At 34.3% G+C, this 23,676-nt stretch overlaps 1 protein-coding gene across 1 annotated transcript in view; it reads right to left on the bottom strand.

Moving 5' to 3' along the window:
* The window catches only part of CHM (CHM Rab escort protein), a 175,627-nt gene that overhangs the window by 12,965 nt on the left and 138,986 nt on the right, over positions 1-23,676 (bottom strand). Inside the window, exon 13 of the mRNA XM_060137299.1 lies at positions 1,957-2,055. Coding sequence (XP_059993282.1) covers positions 1,957-2,055 — 99 coding nt within the window. The remainder of the gene's footprint in view (positions 1-1,956; positions 2,056-23,676) is intronic.

Genomic DNA, 23,676 nt, shown 5'->3' with positions numbered 1-23,676 from the left:
ACTACACAGAACATATAAGTCGAATAAAAAGAAAATAAGCTTAAATAATGTTATTTCTCTGGCACACATTTTAAAACAAAATATTTATAAAGCTTTAAATCATAAGGTTTCATATCATAGTCAAATAATTAAAACATAATAGTAAAAGCCATCAATCTGTGAAAATAGGGGCTTTTGCTACAGAGAAGAATGGGCTTTAATGTATTAAAAGTTCATATTACTCATAAAGTTCCTTCTTCCTCATTTAGGCAGGAAAATGAATTGAGTTCTCTTCTCCAGGTGACTTTGCCTCTTTGACCTGCCATGGCCCAGTGCTCACTTTATCTGGTGATTCATTTTCAATAACTCCAACAGTATTTGTTCTGACATTTTAATTAAAATATGACCACTACCTCATCCTGATGATAAAAAGGCCTATGTGTCAGTGAAAACTGGCTTTTCAGTGCCTCAGTGCACCTGAGGACCCCTCTGAGCACATAGTTCTTACTAAAGAATTTCACTCAGGTTCTAAACAATACATCATTTCAAAATAGGATCACATTAACCATTAAGATTAATGTTTAAAAATCTAAAATGGCTAGAGGATGCTAAGTAATGAATATGTAATTTACCCATCTTGATTTTTTAAAAAAGAAAATGCATTTAAAAAGTGAAGAGCAATGATACAATATTCAAATTTAGTATATTATTTGGGACCACCACACAATGAAATTACAACCAAAAATTATGAAAAAATTCAGAAATAAAGAAGGAATTCTGAGTTTTTATAAGCAAGGTAACTAAAGCCAAAGACAAAACTATTATTTCATTTTACATTTAGGAATATTATTGTGTATTGTAACTCTGCAATCAAATTTTTAACAATACATTTATATGAGACTTTCCAATGGAAAAAAAAAGTAAATATGAAACAAATTAAATTCCAAACTAAAGTGAAGTAAATTTTCAGACTGCAGAATTTGATTCAAGCAGCCCAAAAAGAAATTAATTATACCGATATTAGCTCCTGAGAATGGAGCAGTTTGTTTTCCTATGTAAATGTAAATGCTCCTTTATGCACTATCTTGCAAAGAAAACAAACAAGACACACAGAAGATGAGCTAAAAGGAAATACAATAGGTAGGGGTAAATAAATGGTTGCCTGAACAAACATAACATCCAAAGAAAATGAAGATATATGAATTAATGAACTGGCCAGGATTCAAGTGGACATCCAAATCCTATAATGAAAATCACCGTCACTTCATATAAATGAATAAGATCCATTAGGCCATGTTTTGATCACCTACACATAGAATTCACTACAATTTGCTCCATTCACAGCTACAAGGGCTACCCTATGATGCGGGGAGAAAAGTTAAAAAATTCGTGGTTGAAAAGCATCTTTCCACCATGAGTAGGCAGCAAAGTGGCATGTATGTTTTGAAAGCTAAATATTTATCACATCACTAGCATGCAATGCATGAAAAGACAATTATTGGTTAGGAAGGATTCCTACGTTTGCCAATTAATAGCTTAACTTTCTCTCAGTTGAACCAAGTTTTTTTTTTTTCTTTATAAATGAAGATAACTTTTTCTGATAAAGGAATATATGCTCTTCATACAACATCTATAAAATAAAGAAAATTAAAAGGAAAAAGAATTATACATAATCCCACCAAAATTGAGAGATTTCCTGAGTCTTTTTTCTATGCATATGAGTATGTACACATATAAATTTATATTTTTGCACTTAATTATATACATTGTGTGTGAGATGTAGCTTTTTCTCTTATTATAAATATTTCCCCAGTTTTAGGAAGAGAATGTGCTTAGTCATCCTAGTAAAACATGTAAGCATTGGTGCTGAATACATCACCTTTCAATTCAGGTTGCAGAAACCTTCCTGAGATCTCTAAAGAGGAGTAAAGTGGTCACGTTACCTTTCCATCATGAATCACTGATTATTGTTCTTACCTATCTCCTTTTCGGTATATGGAGTAAACAATTTCTGCACAACTGGTTCTAAATCTTCTCTTGCTGTTTTAGAAGACGTACAAGTCAAATGAACCAAATCTGTTTAAAAAAAAAATATTTTGAGTTCCTGCTTATCACAAATTTCACTGTGTACTCATATTCAAGGCACTAAGCTGGTGCCATTGGGAATAGAGCCAAGCACGTCATGGCTCCTGTCTTTAAGAACTTTATAATCTAGTGATGGAGGACATGTAAAAACCATAACAATATGCTATGTGTGTTAAAAAAAATAGCGAAAATATATGTTAACTAATAACAAAGAGGGAGCACACTAAGACTCAAGACTAAGTACCAGTTGATGGTTATGTAAAACCAGCAAGGTAAAAAAGCTTAGGAAACCATTTATTCATAGAAAGAGCTTAAGCTATCCTTACAACATTCCCAACGAGGGTGGATAAAGGATTGCTAAGCAAAATACTGTATAAAAAAGACTAAAAGTGGACTATTTTTTTACCTAGAGAACACACAGTATTCTTCAGACAGAAAAACCCATTTATACATTGACAAGTTAAATATAATATAAATTGACAAGTTAAAAACAATATAAATTGACAAGTTAAAAACAAATCATCTATTCATTATAGGGTTCTCTAAGAAAGTTTTTTGGGGAACACTGTTAGCTTAGTTGAATCATACTTAAAAGTCCATAATATGGCACAAGTCAAAACTTGTGTAATATTTTCAGGATTTCCAAATCACTTTGTTTTGCATTTACAGGTTCATGGGGCCCAGACCTCAGAGAATGTTTGGGTTAGAGAATACCATGTACAAAAAAGGTCCTTCACAGAAGTGCAATACTGTAGCCTAAGGCACTTAGAATTCCTAAAGGCCTACATACAAAGGGCAAAGGAAGGACAAAAGCTTCTACATACTGAAAGGAAGAACTAAGGGGATCCCTAAATGGGAGTAATTCTTCTGGTTTTGGAAAGGGTTTAGGGCAGAACAGAATTATGGCAGAAAGAATATATATTAGAGAAAAGTATAAGAACTGAGACATTCCTACTCCTAAAACACCAGTAGAGAAGTACATGCACTTCTTTTCTAAAGTTTACTTTAGGCTAGTAGACTTTTTAAAACCCCAGGAACATGGTTCAAAGTTTATCATGGAAGCACAACATCAGAATAGAATTCTCTTTATTAAAATTAATTCCACATTCTACTCTAAAATATGTCTAAGCATAAAGGGACTCTTAATAACCATGTGAGCTAAAATCAAATTTTGTAGTATTTTTTTCCAGGTGCACCAAAGAAAGTGATATTCTAAGAAAGTTCCTGTCTTATGTATGGCCTAATAAAATATCTACCTTATTTAAGCAATGTTTTTATATTAATATAACAATGATTCCCATTGGTTTTGGGATATTGAAGGATATACAGTATTTCAATACATAACCTTTACAACAAAATTATTCCTAATGAATTTAAAATTTTCAAATGCAATATAACTTTGGTAGGGAGGGAGTTTAAAGTCCCTAGATAAATGCTGAATTAAACAGAGTATATAACTATAAAGGCAGAAATATCTGATGTAACACTTGAGAGAAACTGTCCTCTCTTATCCCACAGTCTCACAAAATACCAACGTTCATGTCAAAGTTCTCAATTTTCCAGTTCTTTCCTATTCAATTAACGTACACTAGGGGGGAAAGCAGATGAACATGAATATAAATAAAAAAGCATATTTTGAAAAATATCTTAACTGTAAACTACTAGTTCTATAAGTCAGGATATATAAAAGAAATACACCAGAGTAAATATATCCTTATGTTTCCTAACAGTGTAACAGAGTTCAGTTCATGGAATGCTAGCAAAAATTTCTAGTAATAAATTCAGATTATCATCTTGTACTTAATAACTTTTATTACAATTCTTAGAAGGAAAAATTAAAGACATCTATACCTTGAATTCTAATACCTTGATTCTGCTTAGATGCTACTTTTTTTTTTTTTTTTGCGGTACACGGGCCTCTCACTGTTGTGGCCTCTCTCGTTGCGGAGCACAGGCTCCGGACGTGCAGGCTCAGCGGCCATGGCTCACGGGCCCAGCCACTCTGCAGCATGTGGGATCTTCCCGGACCGGGGCACGAACCCGTGTCCCCTGCATAGGCAGGCGGACTCTCAACCACTGTGCCACCAGGGCATCCCGATGCTACATTATTAATTCATTTACAAATTTAAGGTATGAACAACTATTTTTTCTCCCTGCTTATTACCCGCTTTTCCTGTTATCTATGTCACTTCCTTGTATAGGTTACTCTGAATTTATTGCTTCTTTTCAAATCAGAGGTTGATTGTATTATTTTTTTTTAATTCAGATTATTTTCAAAGTTGGTTTATTAATCTTCATACATCTCATAAGTCTTTAGCAAGGGCAAGTTTTAGAGTCAGTTTTCCTCTTAGTCGAATATAACTTTCACTTTTCAATAGGTGTTTAATAAATATTTGTGGCTAAAGACAATTCGCTTCCCTGCCATGAGCAGACATTAAGTACTCACAGTCTTAGGAAGACATACATGTGCATACAAATATACGTATGCATACACATGCACAGGGAAAATTTTACTAATTACTTATATGAAGTGTGGAAAAATTATGACTGACCAGGGTAGAAGTAAGGAAAGCATAAGTGGATAATCCTCAAATTACTTAAATCTGCCTGAGAAATGCTCACAGGCGCTTTAAGATATATCTTTAAAATTCTCAAAATAATTTAAAAGATTATCTAGAATTTACTGTATGGTGAACTTGCATGTGTCAGACACTACTCTAAGCATGTCAGAAGTATTACTTCATTTTACCTGTGCAACAGCCAACTATTATCTTCATTTTACAGGAGAGAAAACAGAGGAACAGTGGAGTTAAGCAGATCTCCCAAAGTTATGCAACTACTAAAAGGAAGAGCTGGGGCTCAGAGTTGGAATTCAAGCCCACGTGGTCTGCCTCTAGAGTGCCTGCTCTTAGTCACTGAACAATGTTGTGTAACTGTAATAATCACCTGCAGAAGGTACAGCTAGTCACTTAAGGCAGCAACATTCAAACTGGGAGGTGTATAAAGATACAAGAGGACTTTCCACAAGGTAAATAACTCTAAGGGAGTCACTGTCCAGATGCTCAACCTCACCTCCTGCAATTTTATTAAGCAATACATTTCAAGAAATTTACTTTGTGTTTAATAATCCTTTATCAAAACTGTAATATATTTGATAGTTTGATTCATTTTGCACAAATATAATTGGATTAATTACTGAATCCAGAAGACATATTTTAAGCTTACTGTCTTTGGAAATTTAAAAAAAATCTATTTCTATTTATTATTTGAAGTGGGTGATAGTGGGTATCAACTATCTCTGATACTTAAATTCCATTGAATACATTTAAAGGGGTGATGTTACCATTTTACCATTACATACCAACATTTATAATGTTAGAAACTACACTCTTGGTGATTATTTGAATTTTATGACGAAAAACTGTATATGTCAAATTATACAAATTATACGTGTTTGAGGGGTACATGAGCAAAAAGGTTTCAATACCTTAAGGTGTTAACATAATTGCAAAACCATACCTATAGAACATGTTGTCATATTTCTACCAAAATTTAACTCTGTGTAAAATGCTCCTTTCTATTCTGTGACCTTAACTCCTCTCCACGAAACTAACTTGCTCAGTAAATGCTAAAAATGACCACAAATTAGATTATATGGGGCAACTGCTTTCCTAAAAGTATTACATTCATTAGTGCCAATTAACAACTATAACTAAGATTGTGGAAGATGCAATAGAACTGGAAACATTAGCCACTGGCATCATGTGAGATAATAACTGACTCAAAAAATAGTTTAAACCTTGACTCTACCTTTTATAAAGTATGCTCCTTTTACTTCATTTAGCAACTGCTTAAAGGCTTAACAGGCTAAAAGATGACAAAATGTGTTCTCTGTCACAATTCTTCTCTTGGCAATATATTTAGCTTTGTATTGGCATTAAAGAAACTGCAAAATATCCTATTCAATTTATAAGCTTCTGCACAGCAAAAGCTGTGCAAAACAAAATGAAAAGACAATCTACGGAATGGGAGAAAATATTTGCAAGTGATGTGACCAATAAGGGCTTAATTTCCAAAACATACAAAAAGTTACACAGCCCAATATCAAGAAACAAACAACCCAATCAAAAAATGGGCAGACCTAAATAGACATTTCTCCAAAGAAGACATACATATGGCCAAAAGGCACATGAAAAATGAATAACATCATTAATTATTAGAGAAATGTGGGAGCACCTCAACATATAAGCCAAATGCTAACAGCCATAAAAGGGAAAATCGACAGTAACACAATAATAGTGGGGGGACTTTAACAACCTACTTGCACCAATGGACAGATCATCCAGACAGAATATCAATAAGGAAACATAGGCCTTAAATGGCACATTAGACCAGATGGATTTAGTTGATATTTATAGAGCGTTCCATCTGAAAGCAGCAGAATACACTTTTTTCTCAAGTGCACATGGAACAGTCTCGAGGAAGATCACATACTGGGCCACAAATCAAGCCTCAGTAAATTTAAGAAAACCGAAATCATGCCAAGCATCTTTTCTGACCACAACACTATGAGATTAGAAATAAACTACAGGAAAAAAAAACCCTGTAAAAACACAAACACGTGGAGACTAAACAATATGTTACTAAACAACCAACGGTTCGCCGAAGAAATTAAAGAGGAAGTCAAAAAATACCTAGAAACAAATGACAACAAAAACACGATGATCCAAAACCTATGGGATGCAACAAAAGCAATTCTAAGAGGCAAGTTTACAGCAATACAATTGTACCTCAGGAAACAAGAAAAATCTCAAATAAGCACCTAACCTTACACCGTAAGCAACCAGAGAAAGAATAACAAACAAAACCCAAAGTTAGTAGAAGGAAAGCAATCATAAAGATCAGAGCAGAAATAAATGAAATAGAAATAAAGAAAACAACAGAAAGATCAATGAAACTAAAAGCTGGTTCTTTGAGAAAATAAAATTGATAAAATTGATAAACCTTTAGCCAGACTCATCAAAAAAAATAAACAAACAGGAGATGACTCAAATCAATAAAATTAGAAATGAAAAAGGAGAAGTTACAATTGACACCACAGAAGTACGAAAGATCATAAGAGACTACCACAAGCAACTATGTGCCAATAAAATGGACAACCTAGAAGAAATGGACAAATTCTTAGAAAGGTACAATGTTCCAAGACTGAACCAGGAAGAAACAAAATATGAACAGACCAATCACAAGTACTGAATTTAAAAAGTTCCAAAAGAGTCCAGGAACAGATGGCTTCACAGGGGAATTCCATCAAACATTTAGAGAAGAGTTAACACCTATTCTTCTCAAACTCTTCCAAAAAACTGCAGAGGAAGGAACAGTCTCAAGCTCATTCTATGAGGCCACCATCACCCTGATACCAAAACCAGACAAAGACACCATAAAAAAGGAAAATCACAGGCCAAAATCACTGATGAACATAGAAGCAAAAATTCTCAACAAAATACTAGAAAACAGAATCCAACAGCACATTAAAAGGATCATACACCATGAACAAGTGGGGTTTATCCCAGGGATGCAAGGATTCTACAATATATGCAAACCAATCAATGTGATATACCACATTAACAAGCTGAAGAATAAAAACCATAAGATCATCTCAATAGATGCAGAAAAAACTTTTGACAAAATTCAACACCCATTTATGATAAAAACTCTCCAGAAAGTGGGCAAAGAGGGAAATTACCTCAACCTAACAGAGGCCATATATGAGAAAACCACAGCTAACATCATACTCAATGGTAAAAAGCTGAAAGCATTTCCTCTAAGATCAGGAACAAGACAAGGATGTCCTCTCTTGCCACTTTTATTCAACATAGTTTTGGAAGTCCTGGCCATGACAATCAGAGAAGAAAAAGAAATAAAAGAAGCCAAATTGGAAAAGAAGTAAAACTGTCACTATTTGAAGATGACATGATCCTATACAGATCCTATACAGATCCTATACATGATCCTATACAGAGAAAATCCTAAAGATGCTACCAGAAAACTCCTAGAGCTCATCAATGAATTTGCTAGAGTTGCAAGATACAGAAATCTCTTGCTATACACTAATAATGAAGGATCAGAAAGAGAGATTAAGGAAACAATCCCATTTACCATCACATCAAAAAGAATAAAATATCTAGGAATAAATCTACCTAAGGAGGCAAAAAACTTGTACTCAGAAAACTATAAGATACTAATGAAAGAAATAAAAGATGACACAAACAGATGGAGAGATATACCATGTTCTTGGACTGGAAGAATCAATACTGTGAAAATGACTATACTATCCAAAGGAATCTAAAGATTCGATGCAATCCCTATCAAATTATCGATGGCATTTTTTACAGAACTAGAACAAAGAATTTCAAACTTTGTATGGAAACACAGAAGACCGCAAATAGCCAAAGCAATCTTGAGAAAGAAAAATGGAGCTGGAGGAATCAGGCTCCCTGACTTCAGACTATTCTACAAAGCTACAGTAATCAAGACAATATGGTACTGGCACAAAAACAGAAATATAGGAACAGGATACAATGTCCAGAAATAAATCCATGCACCTATGTTCAATTAATCTATGACAAAGGAGGCAAGAATATACAATGGAGAAAAGACAGTCTCTTCAATAAGTGGTGCGGGGTAAACAGGAAAGCTACATGTAAAAGAATGAAATTAGAACATTCTCTGACACTATACACAAAAATAAACTCAGTATGGATTAAAGACCTAAATGTAAGGCTGGATACTATAAAATTCATAGAGGAAAACCTAGGGAGAACACTCTTTGATATAAATTGCAGCAATATCGTTTTGTATCCACCTCTTAGTGTAATGAAAATAAAAACAAAAATAAACAAATGGGACCTAATGAAACTTAAAAGCTTTTGCACAGCAAAGGAAACCATAAACAAAACGAATTGACAACCCATAGAATGGGAGAAAATATTTGCAAACAAAGCAACCAACAAGGGATTAAACTCCAAAATATACAAACAGCTCATGCAGCTCAATAACAAAAACAACAACAAAAACTGATCAAAAAATGGGTGGAAGATCTAAATAGACATTCCTCCAAAGAAGACATTCCTCCAAAGAAGACCAAGAAGCACATGAAAAGATGCTCAACATCGCTAATTATTAGATAAATGCAAATCAAAACTACAATGAGTTATCACCTCACACTAGTGAGAATGGCCATCATCAAAAAATCTACAAACAATAAATGCTGCAGCGGGTGTGGAGAAAAGGGAACCCTTCTACACTGTTGGTGGGAATGTAAATTGGTACAGCCACTATGGAGAACAATAAGGAGGTTACTTAAAAAACTAAAAATAGAGCTACCATATGATCCAGCAATCTCACTCCTGGGCATATACCCGAAGAAAACTGTAATTTGAAAGGATACATGCACCCCAATGTTCACTGCAGCACTATTTACAGTAGCCAGGTCATGGAAGCAACCTAAATGTCCATCAACAGAGGAATGGATAAAGAAGATGTGGTATATATATAAAATTGAATATTACTCAGCTATAAAAAAGAGCAAAATAATGCCAGTTACAACATGGATGGACCTAGAGATTGTCATACTGAGTGAAGTAAGTCAGACAGAGAAAGACAAATATCATATGCTATCACTTATATGTGGAATCTAAAAAAAATGGTACAAATGAACTTATTTATAGAACTGAAATAGAGTCACAGATGTAGAAAACAATCTTATGGTTACTGGGGGGAAAGGGAGGGAGGGATAAACTGGGAGATTAGGATTGACATATACACACTACTATATATAAAATAGATAATTAGTAAGGACCTACTGTATAGCACAGGGAACTTTACTCAATACTCTGTAATGGCCTACATGGGAAAATAATCTAAAAAAAGATTGGATATATGTATATTTATAACTGATTCACTTTGCTGTACAGGAGAAAGTAACTCAACATTGTAAATCCACTATACTCCAAAAAAAAATTAGAGAAATGGAAATCAAAACTACAATGAGGTACCACCTCACACCAGTCAGAATGACCATCATCGAAAAGTCTACAAATAAATGCTGGAGAGGGTGTGGAGAAAAGGGAACCCTGCTACACTGGGAATATAAATTGGTACAATCACTATGGAGAACAGTATGGAGGTTACTTAAAAAACTAAAAATAGAACTACCATATGATCCAGCAATCCCACTGCTGGGCATATATCTGGATAAAACTCTAATTTGAAAAGATACATGCACCACAGTGTTCACAGCAGCACTATTTATAATAGCCAAGACATGGAAGCAACTTAATTTTCCATCAACAGATGAATAGATAAAGGAGATGTGGTATACATATACAGTGGAATATTACTCAGCCATGAAAAGAAGAATGAAATAATGCCATTTGCAGCAACATGAATGGACTTGGAGATGATCATATTAAGTGAAGTAAGTCAGAAAGAGAAAGACAAATACTATATGATATCACTTATATGTGGAATCTAAAAAATGACACAAATGAATTTATTTACAAAACAGAAACAGACTCACAGACATGGAAAACAAAGTTATAGTTATCAAAGGGGAAAGGTGGGGTGAGGGATAAATTAGGAGCTTGGAATCAACAGATAAACACTACTAAATATAAACAGATAAACAACAAGGCCCTACTTTATAGCACAGGGAACTATATTCAATATTTTGTAATAACCTATAATGGAAAAAAATCTGAGAAAGTTATATATATATATATGTGTGTGTATGTATATATATGTATATACATACACACACATATACATATATATAACTGCATCACTTTGCTGCACACCAGGAACCAACATAACATTGTAAACCAACTATACTTCAATTTTAAAAAAAAGAAACTACAAAAGAAGTTTTAATTCATAGACCATAGCATAAGGGTAATAACTGAAAAACTTTGGTGGAGTGGCAGTCACAATCAGCACCACTGAAACAAGAGCATCTGAAACTCAGAAGTCAGACATCACTCAACACAAACCAGAAATAACACACTTTCAGTTCTCTAAAATTGGGTTTGGAACACCCATTTCTCACATAAATGACTGCCTTCTTACAAGTTGTTGTTTTGAAACACACGGGAAGTGGGATTTCTACTCAGAATTTGCACAATAGTAATGTACACATTTAAAAGTGACAAAAGTGAGAAGTCTAATGTGCAGTAGCAGGGTGACACAGTAGAGGATGGCTATGCAGGTCTGGTATTACTTTGGTCTTTGTATCAATTTGGCCAAGTCAGTTTATCTCTCTGGCCTCTGTTCTCATGATTAAATGGAAGGAGTGGAATTAGTTCCATCTACAAGACTTCTTCTAGTTCTAAAGTTTTATGAATCTAACTTCATACTCATCAGCCATGATTCTTTCAATGATGACAGATGTTAACCCAGAAACTGATGACATTACAAATGTGAATGTAAAACCTAAATGAATGCTTGCTGAAAAAAATAGGAACTCTATTTCTCAAGCTTCTGAGACTATCACACACAGCAGTCATACAAGTAAGCAAAATTGTTCCAAATGCATTTAAAGAAACTTTACATATGGGTTAGTCAACAAGTGCATTTTGTTGGGCAACCTAACTAGGACTAAATAATTTATGTACATAGGGATCGATGTGGCTCATAACTTGTCTTTCATATAGGCATAAAGGCCAAATGTCATTTATGTAATATAGTCCAAGTAAGAATATGACTGTGTCAGTAAGACAGAAAAGGTCAGAAACACATTTTCTTTATGATACCAAGTGAGGAACTGAGTTTCATGACATATGGTACACAGTTTGGTTTCTGAATCCAACCAAGAAAAACTCCAGAGTAACTCCAGAGTCAGTTTGCACTTTCTCAATAGAATTTAATGGAAAAAACAAAACAAAACAAAAAACAAACCCTTGAATGTCAACTTAAGATCACTAGGAAAAATCAGTTTATTTGCAAGATTAAATCCGTGCTTCATGACAATACTAATAAAAGAGAAAAGAAAAAAGGCACCACTGATTGTGTTAAATCATTATCTAAACTCATTTTTATGAAAGGTATATAACATTTTCTTTAAAGAATCATAAAAGCAGAAAAGATTATATAAACCAGTACCTACATAAAATTCTTGATTATCCATTTATATATATACTTATGTGTATATATATATATATACATATGTATATATATTCACGCTATGTATTCGTAAATATATATTCACACTATGTATTCATAAATATATAATCATATCACAGATAAATAACATCCTGTAACATCAAATCTCAGAATAAAGCAGCTGTTACTGACGGACCATGTACACAAAAATAGAGATTTCAAGCTCCTTAGAAAAAGTACTGTAAAAAAGTGAAACTGAATGTCAAATGGAAGGGTTACAGAGATGATGTTTTGCTCACTTACAAATTATTTTAAAAGAAAATAAATTCCATATTAGATTCATTTAGGATATAAAAAAGGATGAGTTGAAAATAAAGATGTAAGGTATGTTTTGAAAGATGCACTATGTGTGTAAAAAATATAACTTGTTCACCTTTGGAAAACATAATAAATAAATTTCAAATATTTAAAAATCTTAAAACTTGAATCAAATTACCTGAAGGGAGGGGAAGTTAAATTGATTTATAGATTAAAAAAATGTAACATTACTACTTTAAAAAGATAAAATAACTAGGCTAACCTAGGGTTGCTTAGAAAACCCCTACATTAATGGATAACAATGATTTGCTATCAGTGTATCAAATACACTTAACCAATACTGACCTCTGTTTATATTGCAATTACAGTAAGACCTCATTTATTCAGAAGTATTTCATCCATAATCAAGAACCAGGAAGTGTGCCCAACCCCCCTGAAGAAAGGCTTCAGCACCCAAGGTAGATGTTACAATACCCATAGACTAACACAACCACTTTCTCAGGACTTGGTTATGTTAATATTACATCAATTTCAACAAGCTTGGCTATCTTGTTTTCTGGCCCTCTGCAGATTCCAAGTAGCAAATAAGGGGGAAGAGCAGTGTGTGGAAAGAGCGGCCAGAAAGAACATCCTGACAGTTGCATGAAAACAGCTGGAGGAAGACATATAAAATGTAGATGTAAGAAATGATAAAAGCATCACAGTCTAGGGTCATTTAGCATAGGAACAAATAGACTTAAACACCTCAATAGGCCTCAAGGGCATCACTGGATTACAATAAAATATAATAAATAATGTTCACAATATCCCTAAATTATAAGAAAAAGGTTAACTATATATAAAATAGGTAACTAGTAAGGACCTACTGTATAGCACAGGGAACTCTACTCAATACTCTGTAATGGCCTATATAGGAACAGAATCTAAAAAAGAATGGATATATGTATATGTATAAGTGATTCACTTTGCTGTGCACCTGAAACTAACACAACATTGTAAATCAACTATACTCCAATAAAAATTAAATTAAAAAAGTTAGGGACCAGAAAACAAAACAAACAAACAAAAAAAGGTTAAATTATGTTTCATATATTCAGTATACTATGGCAAAGGAAATGTGTGAAACATGCTAGGAAGGTAATTATTAAAAAACTTCAATCCTAATAAATTTCAATCCTGAAAGGATACATTTCAGCTATCTGAAGAATGCATTTGAGGAGACTACAGCACCCTAGGGGGTGCTAAAAAAATGATGCATTACTGACCAGTATTTACAAGCTAATTGATATTCCTAACTCGCTCTCAAACTTCTCCTATCTAACCTCAATTCCATTGTAATGAAAACTCATTTAACAAGTCACCTAAAATATTTTCATTTTGAACAAATGGTATTTCCAGTTTCCTTAGAAGGAATCTCTGCCAGGCATTTCTGGTCTGTACGCAGATCAGAAGTCTGCTTTTGGAGCAGGAAATTATTCTGAAATAAATACAGATAATCACTGGCTCAGTTCACCAACACATGTGTCCAAGAGTATTCATCCATGTTTTTGGAACACACCTCTATGGTTCCTACGATCTCTCTAACTCTGGTGATCAATTTTTAAGTAAAAACTAATAGGTACTGAGCACTTTTAAGTGCCACACACTGTTCACATGAATTTGATCCTGATAACAATCCTGAGGTAGGTACTATCATCATCCCTATTTTATAGATAAGGAAGCTGAGGCACAGAGAGATTAAGTAATTTTCCTAAGGTCAATCCAACTAGTATGTAAAAGATCTGGGATTCGAACCCAGACTGTTCTCAACCACCACACAATACTGTATCGTTAGAATGCATCTTTCTTGTTAAATGAACTATACACTATCCCCATACTACCTGAAGGTAAACATCAATTGTACACTTACGGTTTTACAAATTCTAAATCAAGCCAAATATAAGCCATGAAAATTTCTTAAATTAAGAATACTAAAAGGTTAAAGTAAATTTAAGGCATTTTAATGTCTTAAGTACATTCTTGGCCACATACTTAAAGACTACGGTGCGGTGCAGTATTGACATAGCATTAGATGAAGAATTAAAAGGTCTAAAACGTGATTTGTAAAAAGAAAAATTAAAATTGTTTACAAATTGAAAATATTGAGAGAATTATATGTTCTAGCTTATTACACAATGCCTAAAACATTAATATAAGATTGTCTTAAACAAAAGACTACAAAATGAATTTTATGTCTGCTTCACTGAATGCAACACAGCAATTGAAAAATATTTAATATAAAGTACCAGAGTATTGGTCAACCCTGAATTATACTGTAAAAGGTCACAAATTTCTACCCTGTTCAAAATGGGAAGAAAGTAAAAGCTGGTGCTGATTCAAGAATGAGCAAGTTTGAGCAGTAGATACTCAACAGAGGTAAAGATAAACTGAGTACCAGAATTAGTCAACGAGTACTTAGTATGTGCTCAGAAAGAATAACATAAAACCTTCATTAACTAAGAGCAGAGTAACTGTGGCAAATGTAAATTCCCTTGTTTTTTCATATTTATTTAAGTGGAGAAAAACACCTTTGAAATCAATAACATCATTAAAAGGAAAAAAATCATTAGATATAGATTGCTGTGGCTAATGAAGAATGGACTATACTAGAGTTAGGCTTCAATAAAACCCAGTATTTAAAGTAAAAAAAAAGACTTAAGGACCTACTGTATAGCACAGGGAGCTATATTCAATATCTTGTAATAACCTATAATAGAAAAGAATCTGAAAAATAATATATATATAACTGAATCACTTTGCTGAACATCTGAAACACTGTAAATCAACTATACTTCAATTAAAAAAGACAAATTTTTATTAAACAATTCCTATTTTTTGTCTAGAAGCCATAATTTTGTCATATGTCTTACAAACAAGCTAATTTGCTCATGAATAATGTATCTTTAAAATGCATTTCACTGTTGAACAACTGAACTATAAATCACCAAACTTCACATCATTTACTTTCTATACATTTCATTTTATTAACTTTGAGGAATGAATTCAAGTCACAAAGCCTCAATGGTATATACTTTGATTATGTTTGATTTACTCAGGTACAACTGCATTAGTTACAATGGCTGCCAACATTTGTCTTCAAGTGATTCTTCCAAGAGGAAGAACGATGAGTTTAGATTATGATTTCAACATTACAGCCTCAATTTTTAGAACAAGTGAAGGCTTTTGGTTCCACTCAGCTGGCAATACTGATTATTATGTGCCTATCATTTATAAAATGGGACCAAAGTCTAGATGTACTTGTCTACTTAAGTAACAGTTTTAAGGGAAAATAAGCCACAGTAAAACCCACTTAATGAATAAAAAATATCAAATTTACACAACATTTAGAATTTATTCTAATACTATAATATTTTAGTTTTTGATTTCTACAAAATGATGAGTACATGGATGATCATTAACAGCTCATCATAATTAGTATAAATATGAGAAAACCACAACATAGCTAACCTAGATATATAAAAACAAGAACATTCAGACAGAATAGTAAAAAGTCTTCTCTCAAGAATCCTAATTGTGATAAATTCTTCTGAAGATACTTTTTTTTCCAAGTATGAGTAATGTCAAATTCCATAGTACTCCTCCCTCAAAAGGTGGGTTCTTACACCATAAATATTCAGCACTTTCACTTCTTGGTGCTTGACCTGGGAAATAATGAAAATTTTCTGTGAAGAAACAATTATATAAATTTTAAAAACCTGTTCTATTGGGTTCAGGATATGCTTTATTCAAAAGGTTCAGGAAAAAAGACAAAACTCTTAAAAGAGATTTAGAAGTAAAAGTAGAGAGAAGAGAATGACTATGTAACACTATAAGCTAAGAAATTTGTCTATAACCAGGGAGCTTCAAAAGGAAAATAAAATGAGCTGGGAACAGGTTTGGATACATAAAATAAACACATGCATAGTCTTTTTTTTTCTTTTTCCTGACTTAAAAAAAATATCAAGAGAAAAGGAAAGCGTGGTTTAAAGTACTCTGTTATATTATCAGAGTAGTCCTCTTTCAGAAGAGAAACTAATTATCAAGAACAGAACAACTTGTGACTAGTTGTGACATGAATGACTCAATTAGGGCAGCATCAGAAAATACACTTTTAAAGACTTTAACGTCCAAGTTACAAAGTCTGTGAACAGGCCCAAAACATAAGAAAAGGAGGAGGAAAAAAAGAAGCCAAACTTTAAGTAATAAAAGAGAGTGAATGGTGATGTCAGTTTCTATCTCAGTGTATTTCTTAAATCTCCTTAATATACCATATAAAGTATTAACTCTATTAAAACTATTAACTAGGACTTTTTAAATACATGCATATTATTAAAGGAAGAAAGCATACAAGATTTAAAAATGAACATGAACTTCTTTTTTTCTCTGGAACAAGGCAACCTATAAATAATAAATTCGAACTTATCTCTTTCAGTCAACCTTCCTGGTATAAGCTGCCTTACTATTTAGACTGAAAAACCAAAACCAGTCCATTTGTCTATACTGCTGGTTTTATATTTATAAATTGATTAAGCTATAGCAAAGATCTGTAAGATAATTTAATCACAGAAAAAAAGAAGTGAGAAAGTTGGAGACAGCTTTAAAAGAAAAAGGATCTTAGCTATTTTGCTTAAAATACTGTCACATACATTATTAAAAACGTATACAGGACAGGTGGCTTTCTGCACACACATGCAAAATCTGACCATTAAGGGTGTTCGATTTGTATAGGATCTTTCTAAATTCTTTAGACTAACTCCCACCACCAACTTCTAATGAAGAAATCAAGACACAAGAAAATAAGAAATTTGTTCAAGGTTAAATAACTAATTGGAAGTAGTAATTCTGTAGACACTTCGGACAATATTCTCTCCACTATACCAGTATGCTCCTTACATTTCCTATAAAGTCAAGCTGGAAATTGATTCCCACAACATTAGGTACATAAAATAAAAAACAAATTATTAAAATAATTTTTCATTTCAATTTCATGACATATTAAGACAGAGTGCTTTAAAATCCTTTGTTTTCATTTGCTAGGGGGTAAAAAATTTCTAAGAAACTTTAGTATTTTAGCTTTAAAGTTAGAAAATGTCACTTTAGAAACAAGACTTTGATGGAGCCCGTGTTTCCGCAGAGATGGAACTCCCGGCTGGGGGTCTCTTCCCTCCGCCATCATGGAACTGCCACAGAGCCCGAGGGGAGGGCGGCCTCAATGAGGCTGCCGGCTCTGGAGGGGCCCCGGCAGCTGAAGTTGCGACAGTCCTCGGGACTGCGGGCCGGACGTGGACCTGCCCACCAGAAAGACAAGATCCAGCCTCATCCACCAGAACACAGGCACTAGTCCCCTCCACCAGGAAGCCTACACAATCCACTGAACCAAACTTAGCCACTGCAGACAGACACCAAAAAAAACGGAAACAACGAACCTGCAGCCTGCAAAAAGGAGACCCCAAACACAGTAAGATAAGCAAAATGAGAAGACAGAAAAACACACAGCAGATGAAGGAGCAAGAAAAAAACCCAACAGACCTAAAAAATGAAGAAGAAATAGGCAGTCTACCTGAAAAAGAATTTAGAATAATGATAGTAAAGATGTTACAAAAACTTGGAAATAGAATAGACAAAATACAAGAAACATTTAACAAGGAACTAGAAGAACTAAAGATGAAACAAACAACGACGAACAACACAATAAATGAAATTAAAAATACTCTAGATGGGATCAATAGCAGAATAACTGAGGCAGAAGAACGGATAAGTGACCTGGAAGATAAAATAGTGGACATAACTACTGCAGAGCAGAATAAAGAAAAAAGAATGAAAAGAACTGAGGACAGTCTCAGAGACCTCTGGGAAAACATTAAACGCACCAACATTAGAATTATAGGGGTTCCAGAAGAAGAAGAGAAAAAGAAAGGGACTGAGAACATATTTGAAGAGATTATAGTTGAAAACTTCCCTAATATGGGAAAGGAAATAGTTAATCAAGTCCAGGAAGCACAGAGAGTCCCATACAGGATAAATCCAAGGAGAAATACGCCAAGACACATATTAATCAAACTGTCAAAAATTAAATACAAAGAAACCATACTAAAAGCAGCAAAGGAAAAACAACAAACACACAAGGGAATCCCCATACGGTTAACAGCTGAACTTTCAGCAGAAACTCTGCAAGCCAGAAGTGGGTGGCAGGACATATTTAAAGTGATGAAGGAGAAAAACCTGCAACCAAGATTACTCTACCCAGAAAGGATCTCATTCAGATTTGATGGAGAAATTAAAACTTTTACAGACAAGCAAAAGCTGAGAGAGTTCAGCACCACCAAACCAGCATTACAACAACTGCTAAAGGAACTTCTTTAGGCAAGAAACACAAGAGAAGGAAAAGACCTACAATAACGAACCCAAAACAGTTAAGAAATTGGGAATAGGAACACACATATCGATAATTACGTTAAATGTAAATAGACTAAATGCTCCCACCAAAAGACACAGATTGGCTGCATGGATACAAAAACAAGACCCACATATTTGCTGTCTCCAGAGAGCCACTTCAGACCTAGAGACACATACAGACTGAAAGGAAGGGGATGGAAAAAAGAAATTTCATGCAAATGGAAACCAAAAGAAAGCTGGAGTAGCAATTCTCATATCAGACAAAATAGACGTTAAAATAAAAACTATTAGAAGAGACAAAGAAGGACACTACATAATGACCAAGGGATCGATCCAAGAAGAAGATATAACAATTGTAAATATTTATGCACCCAACATAGGAGCACCTCAATACACAAGGCAAATACTAACAGCCATAAAAGGGGAAATCGACAGGAACACATTCATAATAGGGGACTTTAACACCCCACATTCACCAATGGACAGGCCATCCAAAATGAAAATAAATACGGAAACACAACCTTTAAATGATACATTAAACAAGATGGACTTAATTGATATTTATAGGACATTCCATCCAAAAACAACAGAATACACATTTTTCTCAAGTGCTCATGAAACATTCTCCAGGATAGATCATATCTTGGGTCACAAGTCAAGCTTTGATAAATTTAAGAAAATTGATATTGTTTCACGTAACTTTTCCAACCACAACGCTATGAGACTAGATATCAATTACAGGAAAAGATCTGTAAAAAATACAAACACATGGAGGCTAAACAATACACTACTTAATAACGAAGTGATCACTGAAGAAATCAAAGAGGAAATCAAAAAATACCTAGAAAAAAATGACAGTGGAGACACGACGAACCAAAATCTATGGGATGCAGCAAAAGCAGTTCTAAGAGGGAAGTTTATAGCAATACAATCCTACCTTAAGAATCAGTAAACACCTTGAATAAACAACCTAACCTTGCACCTAAAGCAATAAGAGAAAGAAGAACAAAAAAACCCCAAAGTCAGTAGAAGGAAAGAAATCATAAAAATCAGATCAGAAATAAATGAAAAAGAAATGAAGGAAATGATAGCAAAGATCAATAAAACTAAAAGCTGGTTCTTTGAGAAGATAAACAAAATTGACATACCATTAGCCAGACTCATCAAGAAAAAAAGGGAGAAGACTCAAATCAATAGAATTAGAAATGAAAAAGGAGAAGTAACAACTGACACTGCAGAAGTACAAAAGATCATGAGAGATTACTACAAGCAACTCTATGCCAATAAAATGGACAACCTGGAAGAAATGGACAAATTCTTAGACATGCACAACCTGCCAAGACTGAATCTGGAAGAAATAAAAATATGAACAGACCAATCACAAGCACTGAAATTGAAACTGTAATTAAAAATCTTCCAACAAACAAAAGCCCAGGACCAGATTACTTCACACGCGAATTCTATCAAACATTTAGAGAAGAACTAACACCTATCCTTCTCAAACTCTTCCAAAATATAGCAGAGGGAGGAGCACTCCCAAACTCCTTCTACGAGGCCACCATCACCTTGATACGAAAACCAGAGAAGGATGTCACAATGAAAGAAAACTACAGGCCAATATCACTGATGAACATAGATGCAAAAATCCTCAACAAAATACTAGCAAACAGAATCCAACAACACATTAAAAGGATCATACAGCATGATCCAGTAGGGTTTATTCCAGGAATGCAAGGATTCTTCAATATATGCAAAACAATCAATGTGATAAACCATATTAACAAACTGAAGGAGAAAAACCATATGATCATCTCAATAGATGCAGAGAAAGCTTTTGACAAAATTCAACACCCATTGATGATAAAAACCCTGCAGAAAGTAGGCATAGAGGGAACTTTCCTCAACATAATAAAGGCCATATATGACAAACCCACAGCCAACATAGTCCTCAATGGTGACAAGCTGAAAGCATTTCCGCTAAGATCAGGAACAAGACAAGGTTGCCCACTCTCACCACTCCTATTTAACATAGTTTTGGAAGTTTTAGCCACAGCAATCAGAGAAGAAAAGGAAATAAAAGGAATCCAAATCGGAAAAGAAGAAGTAAAGCTGTCACTGTTTGCGGATGACATGATAGTATACATAGAGAATCCTAAAGATGCTACCAGAAAACTACTAGAGCTAATCAATGAAGCTGATAAAGTAGCAGGATACAAAATTTATGCACAGAAATCTCTGGCATTCCTGTACACTAATGATGAAAAATCTGAAAGTGAAATCAAGAAAACACTCCCATTTACCAGTGCAACAAAAAGATTAAAATATCTAGGAATAAACCTACCTAAGGAGACAAAAGACTTGTATGCAGAAAATTATAAGACACTGATGAAAGAAATTAAAGATGATACAAATAGATGGAGAGATATACCATGTTCTTGGATTGGAAGAATCAACATTGTCAAAATGACTCTACTACCCAAAGCAATCTACAGATTCAATGCAATCCCTATCAAACTACCACTGGTATTTTTCACAGAACTAGAACAAAAAAATTCACAATTGGTATGGAAACACAAAAGACCCAGAATATCCAAAGCAATCTGGAGAACGAAAAACGGAGCTGGAGGAATCAGGCTCCCTGACTTCAGACTATACTACAAAGCTACAGTAATCAAGACAGTATGGTATTGGCACAAAAACAGAAAGATAGATCAATGGAAAAGGATAGAAAGCCCAGAGATAAACCCACACACATATGGTCACCTTATCTCTGATAAAGGAGGCAGGAAGGTATAGTGGAGAAAGGACAGCCAGTTCAATAAATGGTGCTGGGAAAACTGGACAGGTACATGTAAAAGTATGAAATTAGATCACTCCCTAACACCATACACAAAAATAAGCCCAAAATGGATTAAAGACCTAAATGTAAGGGGAGAAACTATCAAACTCTTAGAGGAAAACATAGGCAGAACACTCTATGACATAAATCACAGCAAGATCCTTTTTGACCCACCTCCTAGAGAAATGCAAATAAAAACCAAAATAAACAAATGGGACCTAATGAAACTTCAAAGCTTTTGCACTGCAAAGGAAACCATAAACAAGAGCAAAAGACAACCCTCAGAATGGGAGAAAATATTTGCAAATGAAGCAACTGACAAAGGTTAATCTCCAAAATTTATAAGCAGCTCATGCAGCTCAATAACAAGAAAACAAACAACCCAATCCAAAAATGGGCAGAAGACCTAAATAGACATTTCTCCAAAGAAGATATACAGAGTGCCAAGAAACACTTGAAAGAATGCTCAACTTCATTAATCATTAGAGAAATGCAAATCAAAACTACAATGAGATATCATCTCACACCAGTCAGAATGGCCATCATCAAAAAATCTAGAAACAATAAATGCTGGAGAGGGTGTGGAGAAAAGGGAACCCTCTTGCACTGTTGGTGGGCATGTAAATTGATATAGCCACTGTGGAGAACAGTATGGAGCTTCCTTAAAAAAAACTATAAATAGAACTACCATATTACCCAGCAATCCCACTACTGGGCATATACCCTGAGAAAAATATAATTCAAAAAGTGTCAAGTACCAAAATGTTCATTGCAGCTCTATTTACAATAGCCCAGAGATGGAAACAACCTAAGTGTCTATCATCGGATGAATGGATAAAGAAGATGTGGCTCATATATACAGTGGAATATTACTCAGCCATAAAAGGAAACAAAATTGAGTTATTTTAATGAGGTGCATAGACCTAGAGTCTGTCATACAGAGTGAAGTAAGTCAGAAAGAGAAAGACAAATACCGTATGCTAACACATATGTATGGAATTTAAGAAAAAAAATGTCATGAAGAACCTAGGTGTAAGAAAGGAACAGACACAGACCTACTAGAGAATGGACTTGAGGATATGGGGAGGGGGAAGGGTAAGCTGTGACAAAGCGAGAGAGAGGCATGGACATATATACACTACCAAACGTAAGGTAGATAGCTAGTGGGAAGCAGCCGCATAGCAGAGGGAGATCAGGTCGGTGCTTTGTGACCACCTGGAGGGGTGGGATAGGGAGGGTGTGAGGGAGGGAGACGCAAGACAGAAGAGATATGGTAACACATGTATATGTATAACTGATTCACTTTGTTACAAATCAGAAACTAACACACCATTGTAAAGCAATTATATTCCAATAAAGATGTAAAAAAATAAAAAAAGAAGAAACAAGACTATGCAGGTAGTTTTTTTTTTTTTTACTCAAAGTACTAAGCATAATGTACATATTGGGTTGACCAAAAGGTTCATTTGGCTTTTTCCATAAGATGGCTCTAGTAGCACTTAGTTTTCTTTAACTTTATTCAAAACAGTTTTCTTAGACTGTATGTGAGAGCTGTCATATCAGTGTGCATTTACGAAAGACTTATCAAAATTTGTGAATTTTTGTGTAGCAATTTTAATATTGAACATGGAATTAAAAAAGCAATTTTCTGCATATTCTTCTTTATTATTTCAGGAAAGGTAAAAATGCAACTGAAACGCACAAAAAGATATGTGCAGTGTATGGAGAAGGTGCTGTGACTGATCCGAACATGTCAAAAGTGGTTTGCGGTCTTCCCTGGTGGCGCAGTTGTTGAGAATCTGCCTGCTAATGCAGGGGACATGGGTTTGAGCCCAGGTCTGGGAAGATCCCACGTGCCACGGAGC

The sequence above is a fragment of the Lagenorhynchus albirostris genome, chromosome X (assembly GCF_949774975.1).
Source record: "Lagenorhynchus albirostris chromosome X, mLagAlb1.1, whole genome shotgun sequence".
NCBI lineage: Eukaryota > Metazoa > Chordata > Mammalia > Artiodactyla > Delphinidae > Lagenorhynchus > Lagenorhynchus albirostris.
This window is presented reverse-complemented; position numbering and strand designations above follow the sequence as displayed.